The sequence below is a fragment of the Lingula anatina genome, chromosome 5, assembly GCF_051362555.1.
Source record: "Lingula anatina isolate TDL-2025a chromosome 5, LinAna3.0, whole genome shotgun sequence".
NCBI classification, from domain to species: domain Eukaryota; kingdom Metazoa; phylum Brachiopoda; class Lingulata; order Lingulida; family Lingulidae; genus Lingula; species Lingula anatina.
This window is the reverse complement of record NC_141771.1, coordinates 19,783,918-19,805,531: the sequence shown is the minus strand read 5'-3', so window position 1 is coordinate 19,805,531 and position 21,614 is coordinate 19,783,918. Positions and strand designations below refer to the sequence as shown.

The 21,614-nt window shown below is 33.9% G+C and overlaps 2 protein-coding genes, 2 long non-coding RNA genes and 1 other non-coding gene across 9 annotated transcripts in view; 2 read left to right on the top strand and 3 right to left on the bottom strand.

Annotated features, from left to right (window-relative positions):
• LOC147761839 (uncharacterized) overlaps nucleotides 1-7,711 on the bottom strand; it is a 182,271-nt gene extending 174,560 nt beyond the window's left edge. Inside the window, exon 1 of the long non-coding RNA XR_015334648.1 lies at nucleotides 7,399-7,711. This is a non-coding gene — a long non-coding RNA (uncharacterized LOC147761839). The remainder of the gene's footprint in view (nucleotides 1-7,398) is intronic.
• Nucleotides 1-16,010, bottom strand: part of LOC106179362 (uncharacterized) — a 118,831-nt gene extending 102,821 nt beyond the window's left edge. The window contains exons 1-6 of one of the 4 annotated variants that reach the window (XM_087013700.1): nucleotides 15,869-16,010; nucleotides 15,459-15,538; nucleotides 15,098-15,205; nucleotides 14,406-14,473; nucleotides 13,777-13,917; nucleotides 12,880-13,491 (exon numbers count right to left, since the gene is read on the bottom strand). In XM_087013700.1, the coding sequence (XP_086869826.1) occupies nucleotides 13,293-13,491; nucleotides 13,777-13,917; nucleotides 14,406-14,467 (402 nt within the window). In that variant the 5' untranslated portion in view covers nucleotides 14,468-14,473; nucleotides 15,098-15,205; nucleotides 15,459-15,538; nucleotides 15,869-16,010 and the 3' untranslated portion in view covers nucleotides 12,880-13,292. Of the gene's footprint in view, nucleotides 1-12,879; nucleotides 13,492-13,776; nucleotides 13,918-14,405; nucleotides 14,474-15,097; nucleotides 15,206-15,458; nucleotides 15,539-15,868 lie in introns of those variants that run through there. The other 3 variants (XM_087013703.1, XM_087013702.1, XM_087013701.1) reach the window with 3 other exon arrangements.
• The window catches only part of LOC106152492 (uncharacterized), a 153,385-nt gene that overhangs the window by 47,820 nt on the left and 83,951 nt on the right, over nucleotides 1-21,614 (bottom strand). The window contains exons 1-2 of one of the 2 annotated variants that reach the window (XR_015334679.1): nucleotides 1,842-1,926; nucleotides 1,479-1,533 (exon numbers count right to left, since the gene is read on the bottom strand). The exons of the other annotated variant lie outside the window; for it this stretch is intronic. This is a non-coding gene — a long non-coding RNA (uncharacterized LOC106152492). Of the gene's footprint in view, nucleotides 1-1,478; nucleotides 1,534-1,841; nucleotides 1,927-21,614 lie in introns of those variants that run through there. 2 annotated transcript variants of the gene reach the window in all.
• Nucleotides 2,546-7,407, top strand: LOC106161101 (uncharacterized). The gene is made up of 2 exons (XM_087013736.1): nucleotides 2,546-5,153; nucleotides 5,479-7,407. The coding sequence occupies exons 1-2, from the start codon at nucleotides 3,305-3,307 to the stop codon at nucleotides 6,537-6,539; spliced, it is 2,910 nt and encodes a 969-aa protein (XP_086869862.1). The 5' UTR covers nucleotides 2,546-3,304; the 3' UTR covers nucleotides 6,540-7,407.
• On the top strand, nucleotides 9,380-9,450 carry Trnag-gcc (transfer RNA glycine (anticodon GCC)). Its single transcript has one exon. It is a non-coding gene; the product is annotated as a tRNA-Gly (tRNA).

The following is a 21,614-nucleotide window of genomic DNA, read 5'->3' as shown; positions in this document are numbered from 1 at the left end:
AACACTTCGAGGAGTGCCCTCGCAACCACGAAGGCTCAACCCAGGCCATGGAAGCTGAGGGTGCATCTGTTTTATACAGTCAATCCACGGAACTTTATTGGTTACGCTTCAATCCATTTGTAGGGGATGGGGACAGCTCAGCCTTCTGGAGGGTCCAGCAACAGCAGCCCTATGTCCGGACATTGAGATTACTAAAGAAGAATGCATAGGCCATATCCAGAAGAGAAGGGCACTAGACATCGGCCCATAGTTGCCAAAAATAAAGGTAATAATTGTGAAAATACATTGAAGTAAAAAGTGCATTTATACAGGATTGACTTAACTTCAACACTACATCTGCTTTAGTTATTGCTTAGACTTTGAAAACATAACTTTACGACTGATCCATGGCCCCATGATATGTTGTTTTACCTCTCTGTGATAAGTGAAATTTGCAATCTGCTTCTTAGCCAAAAAAAAAAAAAAAAAAAAAAAAAAAAAAAAAAAAAAAAAAAAAAAAAAAAAAAAAAAAGCCACTCAGTAAATTTAAAGTAAAACAAAAATACAGTTGGACAGTTATGGGATATGTCATGTGTCTGACAGTGACAGCAACAGCTACAACGCGGAGAGACAAACCAATGAGAATATATATACAAACACTGACAGTGACTTACATTTACATAAAATATTTTGATAAATAGGATTATTTTTCTTATATTTTTCAGATAATATTGAAGATAATATTGAAGATGAAGTTACAGAAACAAGTGCACCCCTTGTAACATGCTTGCAACCAGAAGATTTGTTGCAGTATATATCAGATAAGTACGAAGACAGAATATTATGTTTTGCTCCATCACAAAATCAACACCCTGAATCTTCATTGTTAGGCCCTATCTATTAACACCCTTTTTAAATCTTCATTGTTAGGCAAGAAAGAATATTAACAAAGCAAAAAAGAATATTCTAAATATTTGTAATAATAATTACATAGTTGATTATGCATATACACGTAGGGAATATTGGCAAACAAATGTCAAGTTATTACTGTGAACACCACTTTTTCCAGGTGCCTCTGCAATCAACTGGGTCCAGGGGAATAAAGTTTCTATGGAGATAAAGTCATGCTGGGAGTCTATTGGTGACATCTCCAGACATCTTCATGACCACAAGTGGCTGACTGGGAAGTGGATTAGTGAGGGGACACACATTATCTTAAAGGGATAACAACTGTTCTTATAAGATTAATTTTTTACAATAAATTTACTGAAACAGCTCATAGAAATGAATGTAGGAATGGATTCATTAACCTTAGGTATAATTATGGGAAAACTTCGATTGCTCCGGGAAAATCTGTTTATTGACCAAAAAGAACAGTTGTTATCCCTTTAATAATTGAAGAAATCAATTGTAAGAAAATTCCAAATCATGGTATACTACCTGGCAAGTGTCCCAACTACTTTGGTGACTGGACTATGAAAAAATCCAAATGTACTTACATTGTGGGGGCTACTGGTGACAGCTCTGACTTCTGACACTGGCACTATTCCCAGACTGAAAGAAAAAACAATGTTAACTTTACAAAATCTGTTTCAATTTTTGTGATACTTGAACATGTAAATCCTTACAGCAGTAAAAAACAGATCAATATTAATACCTGTATCTATATTAAGCTATATATTAGGCACATCAGTTGGCTGTAACTACTTGAAGTCCACTTTTGTGATGTAATGTGAGGGAAGTGGGGAAAACTACAGTAACTGGTCAACAAAACAAAAATTACTTAAACCCAAAAGAAACACAAGAGGTGATTACTGGTGAGTTTTTCTTCGTTGAGAAAGGGAAGGAGACCATGTAATTACCTGATACCATGGTTTCCATTTCTGGCTTTTCACATTCCATTTATCATAAATCTTGCCACATTTCATGTTTTGTACATGAGCCTGACTTTAGCATTTTTCACGTGAATATGAACTGCAAGTTTTTTTATCAGAGGTACCGAGTGATTCAATCTATTATAAGCTTCAATGTTTTTGTTATGTTTTGTTATATATGCTTTTATGACTAGCAACCCAAACTTGCCACCATGTTTAATTACAGGAAAGACACATTAAAATGACGAATTATGCATACACAGAGGCCATTGCGACAAGCTTGTATTGCCTCAAATAATACCCTCGAAACAAATGGTGATTTCGATATTAGTGAGGCTTTCGAGATATGGGAAAGCGGGGAATTGCCATGCTTGCGCCCGCTCGCCATAAGCAAAGCTTTCGAGAAATGGGGCCCTGTTGTAACTTGTAGAAGTTATATACTAGTGCAAAGAATACAGACTCTTCTATTGAACTTACATTTATAAAAAATTTAATTAATCAAAATAATTAAAAGACATTAACGACGTAATCTTATTTGTCAAGACAGCAATATTGCCACAAATCAGGCACATAAAGGCATAAAAATATTATATGTAATCACGACAGAAAAGGAACAGCTAAGCAAATTCAACGCACCCACGTGGTAAGCCGTGACTGTAGACACGCCCTGTAACTTACAAGGCTACATTTAGGTATGTTACAATCTCCGATATAAGCGGCAGCCATTTTCTCAGATCGCACATGCGTAGTGCTTGCGCTATGTGCGGAGGGGTTGCCCGCAATGTCGGACTGCTGATTGGTCCTCATTGGGAATACCCCAGTGATTCCTAGCTAATGACGTAGAGGAGAATCCCCTCTATTGCCTCGAATTCGATTTTTGCATTTCAGTGATATATTTCTCGTGTGCGGTGAGTTTGAAAAAGTTGCCGGACTTTGACGTCTCCAAAAACAGTGACCCAGCATATGGACACTAATCTTAGGTATATGGACATTGAGTATTAACTTTTATCTAAAAACTGACGTAGTTTCATTACAATTGGAGCATTAGAACTGGTATTTTTTTTGTCCGAAACGTGCCATGGGTACTTACCGAAAATCAAGATGGCGGATGTATTGAATGACGATAGCTAGTATAGGGTGAATAATGATAACAGTAACAGCAAACAGTGCCTGATAATAATTACAAAAAAGGTAGATAATAAAAAAATAACAACAAATCATTTAAATTGTTAAAGTTTTCATTTCTTAAACTGAGAACATTCCTATTGAGCAGTACAAAATTAAAAAGCAGTTCTATTCTGTACAGCAAAAACACCACAAATGTGTACAGAAATATAATTTTTGTGATAATAATTTTTTTATCTGAAAGAATAAATATATACATACATATATATATATATATATCTCGCACCTCTCATTGACAAACTATCTTTAAATATATATAAAAGATCATGCCCCCCAAAAAGAAGCGAAGTCTCTCTGAACCGCCAAGGCCTTCAGGCCCTGGAAGAATGCTGCTGCAGGATAAATTTTCAACACTTCCTACAGCTGATGATCTGAGAAATGGACACGTCCTTTACCTATATGTTACCTCCAACAAAAGCCGGGCAGAGACTGAGAGGAAGCTCAAGGAACATTTTGTAGGCCATTCGTTTACTCATACCTTAAATGCTGATATAAAAAGGATTGTTTCAAAGACATTGGATAAATTCAAAAAATTAACTGAGCCAAAGGAGTTTGAAACCTTTCACAGTATATGCCATGAACATTTCCAACTTTTAACTGATCCTATGGACTATCCAAGCACAAGTTCTGACCATGCAATGGCATCTGTAGCTAGAAACAACCCAGATGATAACAGTGTGCCCTGCACTGTAGATAACTTGCTTATTACCAGACAAAGTTCTCATGCACAGGACACACCTGAAAACCTTCCCAGTGAACCATCGACATCATTTACAACCAGGAGTAGTACTGAACTACTAACCCCCAGAAAAGCTCGGATGCGGAAGCAGCTCAAATTTTTAACTTCCTCAAGTGCTGAAATGAGGAAAAAGTTGAAGGGTGACATCAAAGAACTAAAACAAAAAATGAAAACACCAAAGAGAGTAATAAACCAGGCTATTGGCAGAAAAATTGAGATAATAAAGAAGAAAGATGCCACCATCAGAGATTTGAAGAGAAAACTACACTCAAATGAAATGTATATTAAATTTGCAAAAACAAAGGCAGAATTACACAAAGCCCAAAACACCCATTATAATCTTTTGAAATATAGAGAAAAAAAGAAGCGTGTTCCTACTGTTCCGCTTTATAAGTACAAAAAACTACTTAGTAAACTAAAAGAAAAGGAAGAAACCATAATAAATCTTGAGCATGAAAATCTACTGCTGCAAGAAACGGTAGATGAGCTGCAAGCAAATCCCACTATCAGTAATAAGCAAGACCTAAAGACTTATTCATCATCAGCCCGCCGTAAAGTATTTGTCTGCATTGTAAATAAAGTCCCCACTGCAAGTATTCCTGTCATCATGGAGGAGTTAGGGACACAACCAGGACAAAAGCCAGAGCCTGCCCCCAAAAGAAGTGCTGTAGAATTAATGGCCCGTGAACTTGGTGCAATTGCTGAACTCCAGGCTTCTGAAATGGTTCTTAGAGAAGAAAATGTCACCCTGGGTTTTGACGCTACAACTCAGGAAGGAACCCATATAAATAGCATTCACTTTACCACTAAGAAAGAATGTTTTTCTGCAGCAATTGATGTACTGGCTGGTGGGACAGCAGAAGACTATGCCAGCCACATTTGCCAGACAGTTGACAGCATGGCAGAAACTTATGTTTATTTCAATGATGGGAGCGATTACCAAGAGACAAGGCAAAGTCTCATTGATAACATTACCAACTCAATGAGTGACAGGTGTGCTGCCAATCATGCAGCTCTTCGTATAGTGGGTGGTGTGTGGAACAAGTCTCTGAATGAGTTAAACTGCCATTTACATCCTTTGGATTCCATAGCCACATCCTGCAGGACTGCACTGAAAGATGTTGAACAGGCTGAAGGCATTAAAGGGGTGCTTTTTGGAAAAGACTGTATGTCTGCAAATTGTATCTTGCAATTTAACAAGCTGCGATATAAGGATGGTAAGGGTGACCCACGGGCATTTCTGTCCTTTCTTGATGAAAAAAATCTTCCCAGAGGCATTCTTCCTAGGTACAGGGGCAACAGATTGCACATTCTCTTTCATATTGCTGGAGTATTGACTGAACACCATGACACCTTTTCTGAACACCTCCAAAAAGGTATGTACTTGACCAAAACACCAGGCCTGTGGCAAACTTAAGATGTTCTTGCAAATTTGTAGCAAATTATTACTTTTTTTTTATTTTTTATTTTTTTCTTATTTATTGCTTGCTTGCTTTATATTTATTTGTTTATTTATTTATTCATTCATTTATTTATTTATTTATTTATTTATTTATTTATTTATTTATTCATTTATTTTATTTATTTATTTATTTATTTTATCATTATTTTTTTTTTTTTTATTTTTTTGCAAACTCACTGCCACAGTCTTTTAGTTGCTTTTAGTTGCTTCAACTTTGCTGCAAACTTTATTTTGCTTAGGGACGTCCCTTGATGGACTAAGAGAGAAGCTTCTCGAGGATTTTTCAAATGATATTACGCGAATGGAACTGCAAGTATTAGGCCTGATTGGAAAATATCTATCTGGCCCTTGGATGAAAAAGTTTTACACCTCATCTGATAATGAAATTAATCATGTGGATGGAATTAGTGTTGTCCAAGGGGTGTTAGGGGCCATAAAAGAAATGCAGAAAAACCCAGAAAGTATTTTAACATCAGAAAAAGATTTCTTGGGTGGGGATGTCACTGGGGACCATACCCTCATCAAGTTGAGGTCTGTGTCAGGGGATATGCACCTTTTCAGTCAAATGATGGGAAGTTGCCTCCAGGGTATCATCAGAGTTTTGGAACGGCAGTATAAGAAATATTTTACAATGGATATTACAGAAAAACTTAGAGAAGAAACGGAATCTGCCAGGTCTCACAACATGGATGCTGAAGAGTTGATGGGAATGTTTAGTTCAGCCAAGCAGAAGTCACCAAATGCTACAGTTTGTTTCTTGTCTTCCCGTATGCGTGCATGTAAAAACAATACGATCGCATATTTAGACAGTATGGCAGATGAACACAGAGATTCTGTGATAAGGAAGGCAATTTCTTATGGAAGGATGCAAAGGAATAAAAGGAAAAAAACGCAGAAGGAACTAAGGATTGAGATGATCCAAAGACAGAAAAGGAAACAGGAAGCCCAAGACCAAAAGGAGAGAAAGAGATTGGAAAATTTGCTATCTAACTCGGGATTGGAAGCTGTTAAGTTAGAAAAACCAGAGTTAGATTACTCAAAGAAAGAGGAAATTACTGCTATACTTGAAGGAAAGGTTGTTGGCAGGAAAATTTGCCATGTGTGGTCTGAAGATTGTACTCTGCGGCCGTATTATGGACTGATTAGAAAACTGTACAAAAGTAAACACAAACAAAACAAGTACAAGATTTCATACTGGGACCAGTCTGAGGAACCTGATAATGCAACTGACTATGATGTTTCAAAATATGAATTAGTCATTGACCTGTTATTTGGTGAACTAGATTTAGCTAGCTATTAGAAACGCATGTACAGTACTAACAAGGTAAGGGTCTTGAACTTTTATATCCCTTAGAATTATGTCTTTTTTTCCTTTCAGCAGCAGAGCCAAGATGATGCTGATCTGGCATTGCTCATGGAGATAGAATAGAGGCAAATATCTAATTTTGCTAACTGATACCTCTTTTTTAGCTGACATGTGGGAAAACATTCGTTCACAAAGATAATGTCATCAGTTTTCCAGATCGCCTATTGATCACTAATTACTTGATTGATATTGATTAGCTATATGAAAACATACCAATTTCTGATTAATCTGCTTGTGTTATCTCCCACTTTTCATTTTAGGTGTTTCCTAACTAGGATTAAGTATAAGGGAGAAGATCCAAGTAATTTTTAATTGATTACCCGACTAAGGAATGTAGAGGGGGGGGGGGGTTAATTGCTTATTAATTTATAAATTAATTGATTTTCTCCATCTATTTCAGATTTAGATACAGTACTCTATCCAGGATGCTTCAAGCTGTTTCTCCTGAAAATTTCATTGAATTATCTTTATTTCTAGGGGAACAATGGACGTTTTTGTGTAACACTTCAATTTTGATGATCACAGTTTTTCACAACTCATAATGTTAAACCAATAGGAAAAAATGCGTCAAATTGGAAAGATTATTTTTGCAATATCTTTGTCAATTTGTGGGCTACAGACTTGGTTTTGGTATCAAAATCCATCTTTTTTTATGGTCCATCTGACTGTCTTGATTTTAGGAGGTTTTGGGGACTTTGAAAATTTTTGTAACATACCTACTACATTGCTGTCACTGTTAGATCTAGGCCTAGGCTAAGTGTAGAGAGAATACAGTAATAGCACGTAAACTTACGTTAGACTACTGTCGTCTACACCCAAGCTTTTGCCGTGCGTTCTGTCCTATCTTCTGCTATAAAATAACCCAGGACCCCATACCAGGCACGGCTGGCAGACTAACTGGGTGAGACAAGTGCAGAAAACAAGTACGAGAGGCTCCATTCACGTTTTGAATCTCGTAAATTATCGGACCTGACGCGAGGTTAGCCAAGGACGCCTCGGTGTCTCAACCGTGATTGTGTTTTTACCTTGCACCTGCCTTTCAGCGGACTTTTGCGCTTCTGCTTCGTCGGAGCTCATTTATGCATTTTTTTAAAGAACTGCATTGTTATTCATTAATTTTGCCAAGCCCTGTTTTGAAGATGCAAAAAAAAAAAAAAAAAAAAAAAAAAATTAAGAGTGAACACTCCGCAAAGAAACCACCCTGGCCGCTACATGTTACATGTAAAATAACACAGAATATTTGAAAAACTGAGAACAAATGGACTTAAAAAAAAAAAAAAAAAAAAAACATAACAAATTAGGTGACCTCCTTGTAGGCCCTAAAAAGCAATAAGGAACAAATTATTAGGCCTATATCTTATATTTTTTTATTTCTTTATTCTAAAGATGCGCCGCAGTGCCAGCTTCAAAGGAATTATTGTCAAGTGCCGGGGTAAAGCTCCTAAAATCCTAAAAAAAAGGAAACCGTTTACTTCAACATGACTTGGCGATCTCTGACCTGCATGATTTCTGTCCCTGACATAGCCTATGTACTTATCCCTTCTCCAAAATGGCTGAGGACATCAAGCTACCGGAAAGTGGGTGGGTGGCAAAAGCTTGTACAATACACATAATGAATATAGAAATTATTGATACTGGTACCTTAGAGACCATTACCAGACCCTATCGTACTAACTTTGGTTCGAACTATCTCCAAGGGGATTCTCGCTTAATTGCAATTAACTTAAGCGGCTTAATTAGATGTCTGTCACGCCCACTGAAGCTGATTAATTCATTAACTATCGTTTAGCAGCTTCAGTAGGGGTCTCAGACATCTAAGCCACTTAAGCTGCAAGGAATTTAGCGAGAAACCCCGTGGACATGAACCGATCCTGTTAGATCGATCTAGGGAGGGGAATCCAGCCTTACTTTCATGGATTGCAAGTGGATTCCTCTAAACTTCTCAGTCATGGAGGTAGCCGTGACATCTCACAACTTGAAGCCAGAAATAATCGTTTGTTTTTGACGCCATGCAAAGTCACGTCAGAAAAAAAATTTAATAAAAAGAATGAATAAATCAATAAATAAAAATAAAAACATGCCAGTTTCTTGTGGCTTATACAAGGAAAACGAAGCCATGCCCGGTACAGTATGCGATTTGTGGATGTAGGCCTACATGTACTAGCCAGGAAAGTGTTGTTGTAAATCATTCGCCATTCATTTAGAGGTAAACTATAATATTAAGGTTTATATTAAACATCGAATCTTAATACAAGGACAGGCAGAGCAATGACATGTTTAAATAACGTTTAAATAGCACAAATTTAGAAATTAATAATTGCGCCAGAGGGACAGTGTTGGAAAAGTCGGCAGTAGTTTCAAAAATTAAAATAAAATAATAATAATAATAAACAATGCCTCTTAGGACATCTTTTGTTTAAAGGACGTATGTTATACATGTTCCGTGTTCAAAATACACTGAACGCGTAAAACGAATACCTGTGCCAGTAATCATTGTCATCACGCACATCTATGAGTGGCCATGGCAGAGATACGACTACCTGTGATTATGTAAATCACTGCATTCCACGGAAATAAGTATGTTTATTGATATTTAAAATAAAAGAAACATTGGTTACTCAGTCTTTAATATCTTGTGATATCTTTAAAGTGTTGCCCAACCGGACCCAGGCTTTTGACAACCGTTGAACACCGCGGTTTGAAGGGAATGGGGGGAGAGGCGGGATGAGGGGTGGGTGGGGGGGGGGGGGGGAGGGGAGAGAATTAGGTATCAAGCATCGGTGGTTCAGTGGTAGAATGCTCGCCTGCCACGCGGGCGGCCCGGGTTCGATTCCCGGCCGATGCAAAAATGTTTTAACGGTTTTTTTATCTCCGACAAAGAAACAAGCAAAAATTGCTGATAACAAGGAACAATCCACTCATCAAGCGACATCATCTGGTTGCCTTGTCAGTAACTGTAGTAACATGGTCCGTATAATTTTTGCTCTCCCATATTTTAAAACATGTTATTTACATTATGTTATTTTCAAATATGTATTTTAATAAGTGAAAACTTGTGACGCACACTACACACAAAGAGCTGAAAGCGGTTTGTTTGAATGGTAGTAGTAGAAAGAGGGGGCGGGGGAAGGAGGAATTTCAAAGGATAGGCTCCGAACATTAATATTTCCGTGAATATCTCTGGTGATATTATCTCCTTAGATAGTCGATTCATTGCTGCTCTACGGGCAAAATTATTCCTTTTTCGTCTCTGTTTTCAAAGATAATAGAAAAGAAGAGCTTTTTTCCTTCGATCGCCTTCAGCCGCCATGCCTTCTTCACCACGAGTTTAACTGATGAGCATGCGCACTTAATATTTCTCAGGTAGCTTCCGCATGGCGAACGGAGCCGAGATTTAATTACTGTACCCCGCAGGGACGACGTGTGGGGAGGCGGAGAGACTATTAAAAGATTAGGCGGTTTTTCTTTCATGTACGTCCGCCATTTTTAGGTCACCGGCTTTGTAAAGCCTGGCTTAATTCGTTGAGAATGCGCTCTAATTTTTTCTGTCCGAAGACGGTCAAAAATAGAGGATGCATCAACAAAGATAATTTAGAAGACTGTCAGAAAAAAAATATCTGGATCCGCCCCTATGCCAATAAATTGGAAATCAGTTGGCTAGCAGGGGCGGATCCAGAATTATCTGAAGGGGGGGTCCGCGGATGCGAAGCCGACCCCCCATCCCCCAACTTGGCGTGGGGTTCGGGGCCCGATGAAGAGCCCTGAAAAAAATTGGTATTTAAGAGGGCGAAAGGTGCCATTTGGTATGGTTTAGAACCATGATTCAGCTAGTCAAAATTCTAATTTCTAGAGGGTAACAGAAATCGAAGAAGGGGGGGTCAGGACCCCCTTGACCCCCCCTCTAAATCTGCCACTGGATAGGTTCTCGGTCAGTGCAAACACATGTATGTTTTATTGGATTTTATTCGTTTTCATTTGTGAACGTATATTTAAAAATAGGAAAATAATTTCAACCAGATATTTTCTATGGTTCTGTTTACGTTTCATTAAATAGTTTTCAAATAAAAAACTCGGAATCATTTTCAGTTATTAATAATAATAACAGTGAATGATTCTTAAATAAATTGACTGGTTAGTGCTGAGGGAACACATTCGCCCCACTGCTCAGGGGTGACGCAGTTGGTTGTGAAAGGGTTAAGCCCCCCCCCCCTCCTCCCCTCTCGCCCTATTCCGGCTCCTCACCCTGAGCTTCAGAGATAACTTGAAATAAACATCTACACTATGGCATACCCTTGTCGTTTCCAGTTACTTGAAACGGCAAGGGTTAATTGCTATTAAGATCTGAAGTTCAGGGTGCGGCTCCTACACCTGTGTATCAAAACTATCGTTGGCAGGTTCATCTTCTGTCGGGAGTTGAACAGTTAACGTGATCAACAAATTGTTAGGGAGAGACAGATGGCATAGAGAATTATCATGTTATCTGCAAAGTGCTACACAGTGAAACTGGAAAAGTGGGCTATTTTTACACTCTTCTCAAAAAGCATAATAGACTCTGATTATAACAGCTCCGCTCTCTCTTTTTATTTTGCGGTTCAAATGGATACCTCTCTCTATCGTCCGTCTCTCCCTAAAATGTTCCACACCAGAAAAAATCAATAATGCTATATGGGAGAATTGTACAGGCAATTGACCTACATTCTCCACTGCAGTTATTGGCGCTAGTTTAACAATGTTATGACTTGGACGTGATAACGTGATTCACGTCTGTGATATGAAGTTTTATAATTAATATAAATGAATTAATTAACAGGGCATGTCGATGAAATGATTGGAATTTATGAGTGTAGTGGGACTTGCTATTTACGAAAATGAAAGAAAAACTGTATACATCTCAAAAACAGAAAAAGAATGCATTTTTCTCTTATATGCAAATTAGATTGCCTGTGGTAATATAAGGCTGTCCGGAAGTGATGTCCACATCAGAGATTTCAAATAGCGGTGATATTGATCATCTAAGCTATCTTCAATTTTTTTTTTATTTGATAAAAATAGTATAGATTTGAAGCTACCAAATGTAATTTCCTCCAAGAAATAAAACAATTTCCTTCTCATTATAAATCATTGCTCGAATCGCCCTACGGATGAATTTTGTAACAGCTGGAAGGCTGAGTAGGTCTTTTGGACGAGAGCCCCGGTAGATATTAATAATCAACTTGGTTCTGCATTTATAAAGAATGATCTTGTACTAAGAACTAAAGTACCAAGAGAAGTGCATTAAAATTCCTTTATTGATATTCTTTAGAAAAATAAAATGTAAAAAAAGGTTTGTTTTGGCCTACAATTAACAGCCATGTTACCTTTGAGCACAGAAAAATACGAAAACAGTAGGAAAAAAAAGGGGGGGGGCACGCCGGAAATACCAGGAAAGTGTTTCCCAGAAAAAAAAAGAATCAACCAAAATTGCACTTTGGGGATCGACCCTCCTCCCTAATTGGTAAACCTGGTCTTAAACTATGCGGCAATCAGCATGACGTACCGAAAAATACAAAAACGAAAAAAAAAAGAAAAGAAAAAAAAGAAGGAAGTAAATGAAAATGAGCAGAAATGGCCAAACACTGATAAAATATTGTACTTGTGTCTGAAATAAATGCTAGTTAGTGAAGTTACAGTGGAAATTTTAAGGAAAAGCTTTTAGATTTTTTTAAGTGAGAAAATTCAGCAAAGAATGAATAGAAAAACATGACAAATAATGAAAAAATGTTGCTGAAATTCTGATCTAGTTTGATTCTTTGGTAAATGGAAAGACGTTTAGCAAGTGACAGTTTGGGGGTCATTTAAAAGTACTGCAGGCGAATTTGAAAAAAAAATATAAAGATTTATTAAAAAGGAAAAGAGGGCTCATCACACGAAGAAATAAAAAATGATGAAATAAGTATTATATTTAAAAGTTTTGGATATCATTTGAGGTAAACTGATTAGAGCAGACACATAGCAGAAATTTAAATGAAAAACATGGGCAGTTGTCTGTTATCATCAAAAAAACTATTTAATTATACAGACAATCCTTCAGCAAAGCATTTCATACAAGAAATCATAATCCATTAATTTGGAGGTAATCAAAATTTATATACTTGTATATTTTAAATAGGAATATCTGCTTATTAATATTATTCCATTTTTTCACAAAAATTATTTTAGTCTTCTTTCTTAAAATTTAAGTGAAAAGAAAAAGATCAGAGAAAAAGAGAAACAATTTAACACACATTTTTTCTTGAAAAACATCCTTTATTACAGTGAAATAATGAAGAACATACATAATATTGACATGAATGTACTAAAAAAAAATACTCTTTCACAAGCATCTTTAAATCAAAAGATGTATTTCTAGGATAATGTATCAAAACAAACTGTAAAGTTTTCATATGGAATCTTCACATTAAATCCATTGAGTTGTTTCACAAGAACAAATATTTTGTATGGGTTTGATATACCCGGTATCACTTCATAATAAAGTTTCATCATAACTACAAACATCTAATCTGCTTGCTGTGAGATGTATTCCCTCCCAAGCCTTGGAACGATCATCAAGAATTCTTATGGTAAAAAAAATCTTTAGTCTCATAAATCTGTATTAGTGACTAAAACATCAGTGTCGTAATTGTTTTTCTATCTGAAGAACAGAGTTATTTATGTGGTATATGGACTGTGATCTCTGATGACTGGTTGTCTGCTACCCCATTGGAGTGAGTGGGGCTGGTCATGTCCTTTTTTAGGAGGTTTAACAAGTTCTAATGCTGTTATATTGCCATACATTGGGTTGGAGAAGTTGGTCGGTTTGTTGTGGTCTTCAAAATTCTGTTTTGTTGTACTCTGGTTCCATTGCATCCTATGAGAAAAAGGATGAGCATTTTAAATCAATGAATAAAAAGAAAACTTCCAGCTACGAAGCATAAATATAAAATGCTTTCATGGGCAATTGGTAAAAAACAAATAAACAAAAAAAAAATAAATAAATAAAAAATGAAGCTTAACACAATTTTCTACTATAAATGCAAAATAATGAGTATTTTAAAGTTCCAAATCTTCTGTCTTTTTTGTCAACTGAGTATCCAAATTCAACACTAAAATCTTTTACTGACCACATTTCTATACAATATATGACTATGTTTACCCAATTCTGTGCCACAGAGCTGTCATATACAAAGTCTGGCATACTGATGGCCACAACATTTCCTCCATGGAAAGCCACCGTTCCTGCAGGTGCCCCAGTCTGAACTCGCCCCCACCACTGGAATGCAGGGCCTTGCTCATACTGAAAGCATAGCAACAACTATTTCAATATGAAGGGGAATAGTTTGATATCATTACAGATTAAGATATGGACGGTATCAGGACTATCCCCCCCCCTCTTGAAGAATATACATTTAATATATGCAAATATTAAGTACAGAATAAAAAGTTCAAATCTTTTCATCCATTGTATGAATATTTCTTAGTGTGATGATACAACTCAAGGATAGCCAATGTTAATTTTATTAAACAAATTATATTCATGTAGAGTAGAGAAAATTTTTTTATTAAAAATCTAACCAGAGTATATCTCTAGGTAAAGTGGGGCAAACAAACCATCTCCCACATCCAGGTAACCCTTTGATGAATTTTAAAACTGCTTTTTTACTTGAGATATAATATGATTAAGAGATATAATCAAGAAAATCAAATTTTAATTCAAAAGCAAATACAGTTTTTCAAATTTAAACTCAAAAAAAGGATCTTGAAAAGGATTCTATGTAGTATTACCTTACTTGAACTTGCATCAGCTCCAGTGAATGGTGAAGGCTCCTTTTTACAGTATTCCCCATAATAGTCTGAAATTTGATAAAATTTATTCAAATACAGAGTGACAAAAATTATTGACTTTAAATAAATTAAAAACAAAAACTCTGCCATTTCAGATGTAGGCAAGCCATGCTGCATTTTTCTTTAATTATATCAATTCATAAACTTGGTTAGATTTCACAAGATAAACAGCCAGTATACAACAGCAAACCCTGGTTTTCTTTAATTATATCAATTCATAAACTTGGTTAGATTTCACAAGATAAACAGCCAGTATACAACAGCAACCCTGGTTTTCTTTAATTATATCAATTCATAAACTTGGGTAGATTTCACAAGATAAACAGCCAGTATACAACAGCAAACCCTGGTTTTCTTTAATTATATCAATTCATAAACTTGGGTAGATTTCACAAGATAAACATCCAGTATACAACAGCAAACCCTGGTTTTCTTCATCTCCACAAACTCCATGATTGTATTTTTGATTTGTAAAATCATCAGCTTGGCACCAACTATATTTCCTCTTCCTATTAAAATCGTCATGTGTTTGCTGTGATTTTTGATTACTGACACAAATCACGTTTTCGTCTCAATTACAACAACATTTTCAATTTCTTTATTATAATTGTTTTTCTAACCCAGATACTTACTATTCAAGCACAAACACACCAGCCCACCAGTTTCTGGATCTGGCTTACATTTGACACCATTCTTGCAAGGACATGTCTGACTTGATGTGGGTTTTACTGTCTCCTCAGCTGAAAAATACAATAGACAATTAAATTGAATCTATTATTAAATTAAATTAAATTAATTCTTCAAAGACAGGTTTTGAGTTACACTTGAAGTCATATGCAAATATCTTTAAATTGTAAATGGCATGTAAGAACAGTAACAATTATCTTTTTCTGAAATTGTTCAGTGACTGTTCTGTCACTGAACAGAAATATTCTTAAATCTGTTTATCAACAACAAACATGATATTGCAGTCATATATTGTACTTTACTAACCAAATAAAAAATAGAACAAGGTCCATCCCTTCTAGGCAGGTCCTGCCTGCTTCTGCTTCTTGTCCACTCTGTAGGACCACCTGAAATATTATGATTCAACAAATTTCCATTTATTCAAAGTGGCACATAAAATTATTGATATATAGCACTTTAAAGAACTATAAAATCACTTATTTCTTAAATATCTTAAAAAATCATTTGTGTCAAATCTCACCACAGCTGCATTTCAAAATTTTATTGTTAATTTTAGAAGGACAGTATACAGAAATTTAAAGGAAGACAAAACTTGTTTTAACTATGTTTTTTTAGACTAATTTCCATTGAAAATTATATTTAATAGGAAAATAAAGTGGTTTCTAAAAAAGACAAATGTATTTTTTTTTCAAATAAAGTCCAAAAAATATACTTACAAAGTTCGCTGGATTAATCTTCAATCCTCTCTTGGGACAATCGCTGTGATCTATGGTACATTTCGATCCAAAAAGTTAGTCTAAAATTAAGATGAATTTTTTGTAAATATTTTTGATGATTATAAGAAACCAGCCTAAAATATTAAGTCATTCAAAGGGAGAATTTTAAATAGTAAAAGAGCTTTTAATGGTGTAAGTACTTGAAAAAATGTACGAATTTTCTAAAGACGACTTTGCAAACGAATCAAAATACAAATATAATATATAATTTTGTCAAGTCTTCACCAATATTTATGAAATTTGTACAAATGATGCTTAACAAAGATAAAAATCTATGGTAAACTTATCCGTTGACTTTGACTAATGAAAAGATTTTTTTCAAACAATATATTTGGTAAAACTGAAAATTACATTGAAAAGACTGGGAAATCCCAGGCCGTAAAAAAGTTAAACGTTAATAATTTTGTGAAATCTAGTCCAATATTTCTGAAACTTGTACAAATGATGCATAACAACAATAAAAATCTGTGATAAGCTGATCAAATAACTGTGTTTAATAAATAGTGTTTTTAAGGACAATATATTTAGGAAAACTGAAAATTACATTGAAAAGACTGGAAAATTAAATGATTTAAAATAGTTAAACATTAATAATTTTGTCAAATCTTGTCCAATGTTTATGAAATTTGTACAAATTATTATTTACAACAATTAAAATCTGTGATGAGCTGATCAGTTGACTGTGACAAATGAATAGTGTTTTTAAGGACAATATATTTGGGAAAACTGAAAATTGCATTGAAAAGACTGGCAAATCGCAGGCCTTAAAATAGTTAAACATTAATAATTTTGTCAAATCTTGTCCAATGTTTATGAAATTTGTACAAATGATAACTAATAACAATAAAAACCTGTGATAAGCTGATCAGCTGTCTCTGTTAAGTTTTAAGTGTCACGTTTATAGGAAATTCATCATCAGAAGAGTGAGAATTAACCAAAACAAATATTTCAATATTGCAATGTATTACTCACTCTGTATTACGTATGTTTTACGGCAAATGTGATGTATTGAGGTTGTTTGTGTAAGAGGTTGCAAATTACCTATAACTGTCATCTGGAAAACAATATATACCCATACAAGACTTCTCCTTACTACCAATGCCAGATGCAGATTACTCCTTACAATGGGTTTCTGGGAGGGGGTGTTGTTATCACATTATTTGACAATGTCCCAAAAATTGCCAAATATCATGTATTGTACAAATGGACAAGACATAGTGCTGCTCTTGGTGCTGTTTTTCACTGCCTGCTTTTTCATGGTAAGGGTACTCTGGAAAAAGAAAAAATATAACTGAGAAAACTGAAAATTACATAGAAAAGACAGGCAAATCCAATGATTTAAATTAGTTAAACATTAATAATTTCGTCAAATCTTGTCCAATGTTTATGAAATTTGTACAAATGATAATTAACAAGATGACAAATCTGTGATAAGCTGATCAGTTGACTGTGTCTAATGAATAGTGTTTTTTGTGACAATATATTTTGGAACACTGAAAATTGCATTGAAAAGACTGGCAAATCGCAGGCCTTAAAATAGTTAAACATTAATAATTTTGTTAAATCTAGTTCAATATTTCTGAAATTTAAACAAATGATGTTTAACAACAATTAAAATCTGTGATAAGCTGATCAGTTGACTGTGTTTAATGAAAAGTGTTTTCCAGGACAATATATTTAGGAAAACTGAAAATTACATTGAAAAGACTGGCAAATTCAATGATTTAAAATAGTTAAACATTAATAATTTTGTCAAATCTTGGCCAATATTTCTGAACTTTAAACAAATGATGCTTAACAAGAATAAAAATCTGTGATAAGCTGATCAGTTGACTGTGTCTAATGAATAGTGTTTTTTGTGAAAATATATTTTGGAACACTGAAAATTACATTGAAAAGACTGACAAATCTCAGGCCTTTAAATAGTTAAACATTAATAATTTTGTTAAATCTTGTTCAATATTTCTGAAATTTAAACAAATGAATATTAACAAGAATGAAAATCTGTGATAAGCTAATCAGTTGACTGTGACTAAAGAAAAGCTTTTTTGGGGACATTATATTTGGGAAAACTGAAAATTGCATTGAAAAAACTGGCAAATCGCAGGCCTTAAAATAGTTAAACATAAATAATTTTGTAAAATCTTGTTCAATATTTCTGAAATTTAAACAAATGATGCTTAACAACAATTAAAATCTGTGATAAGCTGATCAAATAACTGTGTTTAATGAATAGTGTTTTAAGGACAATATATTTAGGAAAACTGAAAATTACATTGAAAAGACTGGAAAATTAAATGATTTAAAATAGTTAAACATTAATAATTTTGTCAAATCTTGTCCAATGTTTATGAAATTTGTACAAATTATAATTTATAACAATTAAAATCTGTGATGAGCTGATCAGTTGACTGTGACAAATGAATAGTGTTTTTAAGGACAATATATTTGGGAAAACTGAAAATTGCATTGAAAAGACTGGCAAATCGCAGGCCTTAAAATAGTTAAACATTAATAATTTTGTCAAATCTTGTCCAATGTTTATAAAATTTGTACAAATGATAACTAATAACAATAAAAACCTGTGATAAGCTGATCAGCTGTCTCTGTTAAGTTTTAAGTGTCACGTTTATAGGAAATTCATCATCAGAAGAGTGAGAATTAACCAAAACAAATATTTCAATATTGCAATGTATTACTCACTCTGTATTACGTATGTTTTACGGCAAATGTGATGTATTGAGGTTGTTTGTGTAAGAGGTTGCAAATTACCTATAACTGTCATCTGGAAAACAATATATACCCATACAAGACTTCTCCTTACTACCAATGCCAGATGCAGATTACTCCTTACAATGGGTTTCTGGGAGGGGGTGTTGTTATCACATTATTTGACAATGTCCCAAAAATTGCCAAATATCATGTATTGTACAAATGGACAAGACATAGTGCTGCTCTTGGTGCTGTTTTTCACTGCCTGCTTTTTCATGGTAAGGGTACTCTGGAAAAAGAAAAAATATAACTGAGAAAACTGAAAATTACATAGAAAAGACAGGCAAATCCAATGATTTAAATTAGTTAAACATTAATAATTTCGTCAAATCTTGTCCAATGTTTATGAAATTTGTACAAATGATAATTAACAAGAAGACAAATCTGTGATAAGCTGATCAGTTGACTGTGTCTAATGAATGGTGTTTTTTGTGACAATATATTTTGGAACACTGAAAATTGCATTGAAAAGACTGGCAAATCGCAGGCCTTAAAAAAGTTAAACATTAATAATTTTGTTAAATCTAGTTCAATATTTCTGAAATTTAAACAAATGATGTTTAACAACAATTAAAATCTGTGATAAGCTGATCAGTTGACTGTGTTTAATGAAAAGTGTTTTCCAGGACAATATATTTAGGAAAACTGAAAATTACACTGAAAAGACTGGCATATTCAATGATTTAAAATAGTTAAACATTAATAATTTTGTCAAATCTTGGCCAATATTTCTGAACTTTAAACAAATGATGCTTAACAAGAATAAAAATCTGTGATAAGCTGATCAGTTGACTGTGTCTAATGAATAGTGTTTTTTGTGAAAATATATTTTGGAACACTGAAAATTACATTGAAAAGACTGACAAATCTCAGGCCTTTAAATAGTTAAACATTAATAATTTTGTTAAATCTTGTTTAATATTTCTGAAATTTAAACAAATGAATATTAACAAGAATGAAAATCTGTGATAAGCTAATCAGTTGACTGTGACTAAAGAAAAGCTTTTTTGGGGACATTATATTTGGGAAAACTGAAAATTGCATTGAAAAAACTGGCAAATCGCAGGCCTTAAAATAGTTAAACATAAATAATTTTGTAAAATCTTGTTCAATATTTCTGAAATTTAAACAAATGATGCTTAACAACAATTAAAATCTGTGATAAGCTGATCAAATAACTGTGTTTAATGAATAGTGTTTTAAGGACAATATATTTAGGAAAACTGAAAATTACATTGAAAAGACTGGAAAATTAAATGATTTAAAATAGTTAAACATTAATAATTTTGTCAAATCTTGTCCAATGTTTATGAAATTTGTACAAATTATAATTTACAACAATTAAAATCTGTGATGAGCTGATCAGTTGACTGTGACAAATGAATAGTGTTTTTAAGGACAATATATTTGGGAAAACTGAAAATTGCATTGAAAAGACTGGCAAATCGCAGGCCTTAAAATAGTTAAACATTAATAATTTTGTCAAATCTTGTCCAATGTTTATGAAATTTGTACAAATGATAACTAATAACAATAAAAACCTGTGATAAGCTGATCAGCTGTCTCTGTTAAGTTTTAAGTGTCACGTTTATAGGAAATTCATCATCAGAAGAGTGAGAATTAACCAAAACAAATATTTCAATATTGCAATGTATTACTCACTCTGTATTACGTATGTTTTACGGCAAATGTGATGTATTGAGGTTGTTTGTGTAAGAGGTTGCAAATTACCTATAACTGTCATCTGGAAAACAATATATACCCATACAAGATTTCTCCTTACTACCAATGCCAGATGCAGATTACTCCTTACAATGGGTTTCTGGGAGGGGGTGTTGTTATCACATTATTTGACAATGTCCTAAATCTTGCCAAATATCATGTATTGTACACATGGATAAGACATAGTGCTGCTCTTGGTGCTGTCTTTCACTGCCTGCTTTTTCATGGTAAGGGTACTCTGGAAAAAGAAAAAATATAACTGAGAAAACTGAAAATTACATAGAAAAGACAGGCAAATCCAATGATTTAAATTAGTTAAACATTAATAATTTCGTCAAATCTTGTCCAATGTTTATGAAATTTGTACAAATGATAATTAACAAGAAGACAAATCTGTGATAAGCTGATCAGTTGACTGTGTCTAATGAATGGTGTTTTTTGTGACAATATATTTTGGAACACTGAAAATTGCATTGAAAAGACTGGCAAATCGCAGGCCTTAAAAAAGTTAAACATTAATAATTTTGTTAAATCTAGTTCAATATTTCTGAAATTTAAACAAATGATGTTTAACAACAATTAAAATCTGTGATAAGCTGATCAGTTGACTGTGTTTAATGAAAAGTGTTTTCCAGGACAATATATTTAGGAAAACTGAAAATTACACTGAAAAGACTGGCATATTCAATGATTTAAAATAGTTAAACATTAATAATTTTGTCAAATCTTGGCCAATATTTCTGAACTTTAAACAAATGATGCTTAACAAGAATAAAAATCTGTGATAAGCTGATCAGTTGACTGTGTCTAATGAATAGTGTTTTTTGTGAAAATATATTTTGGAACACTGAAAATTACATTGAAAAGACTGACAAATCTCAGGCCTTTAAATAGTTAAACATTAATAATTTTGTTAAATCTTGTTTAATATTTCTGAAATTTAAACAAATGAATATTAACAAGAATGAAAATCTGTGATAAGCTAATCAGTTGACTGTGACTAAAGAAAAGCTTTTTTGGGGACATTATATTTGGGAAAACTGAAAATTGCATTGAAAAAACTGGCAAATCGCAGGCCTTAAAATAGTTAAACATAAATAATTTTGTAAAATCTTGTTCAATATTTCTGAAATTTAAACAAATGATGCTTAACAACAATTAAAATCTGTGATAAGCTGATCAAATAACTGTG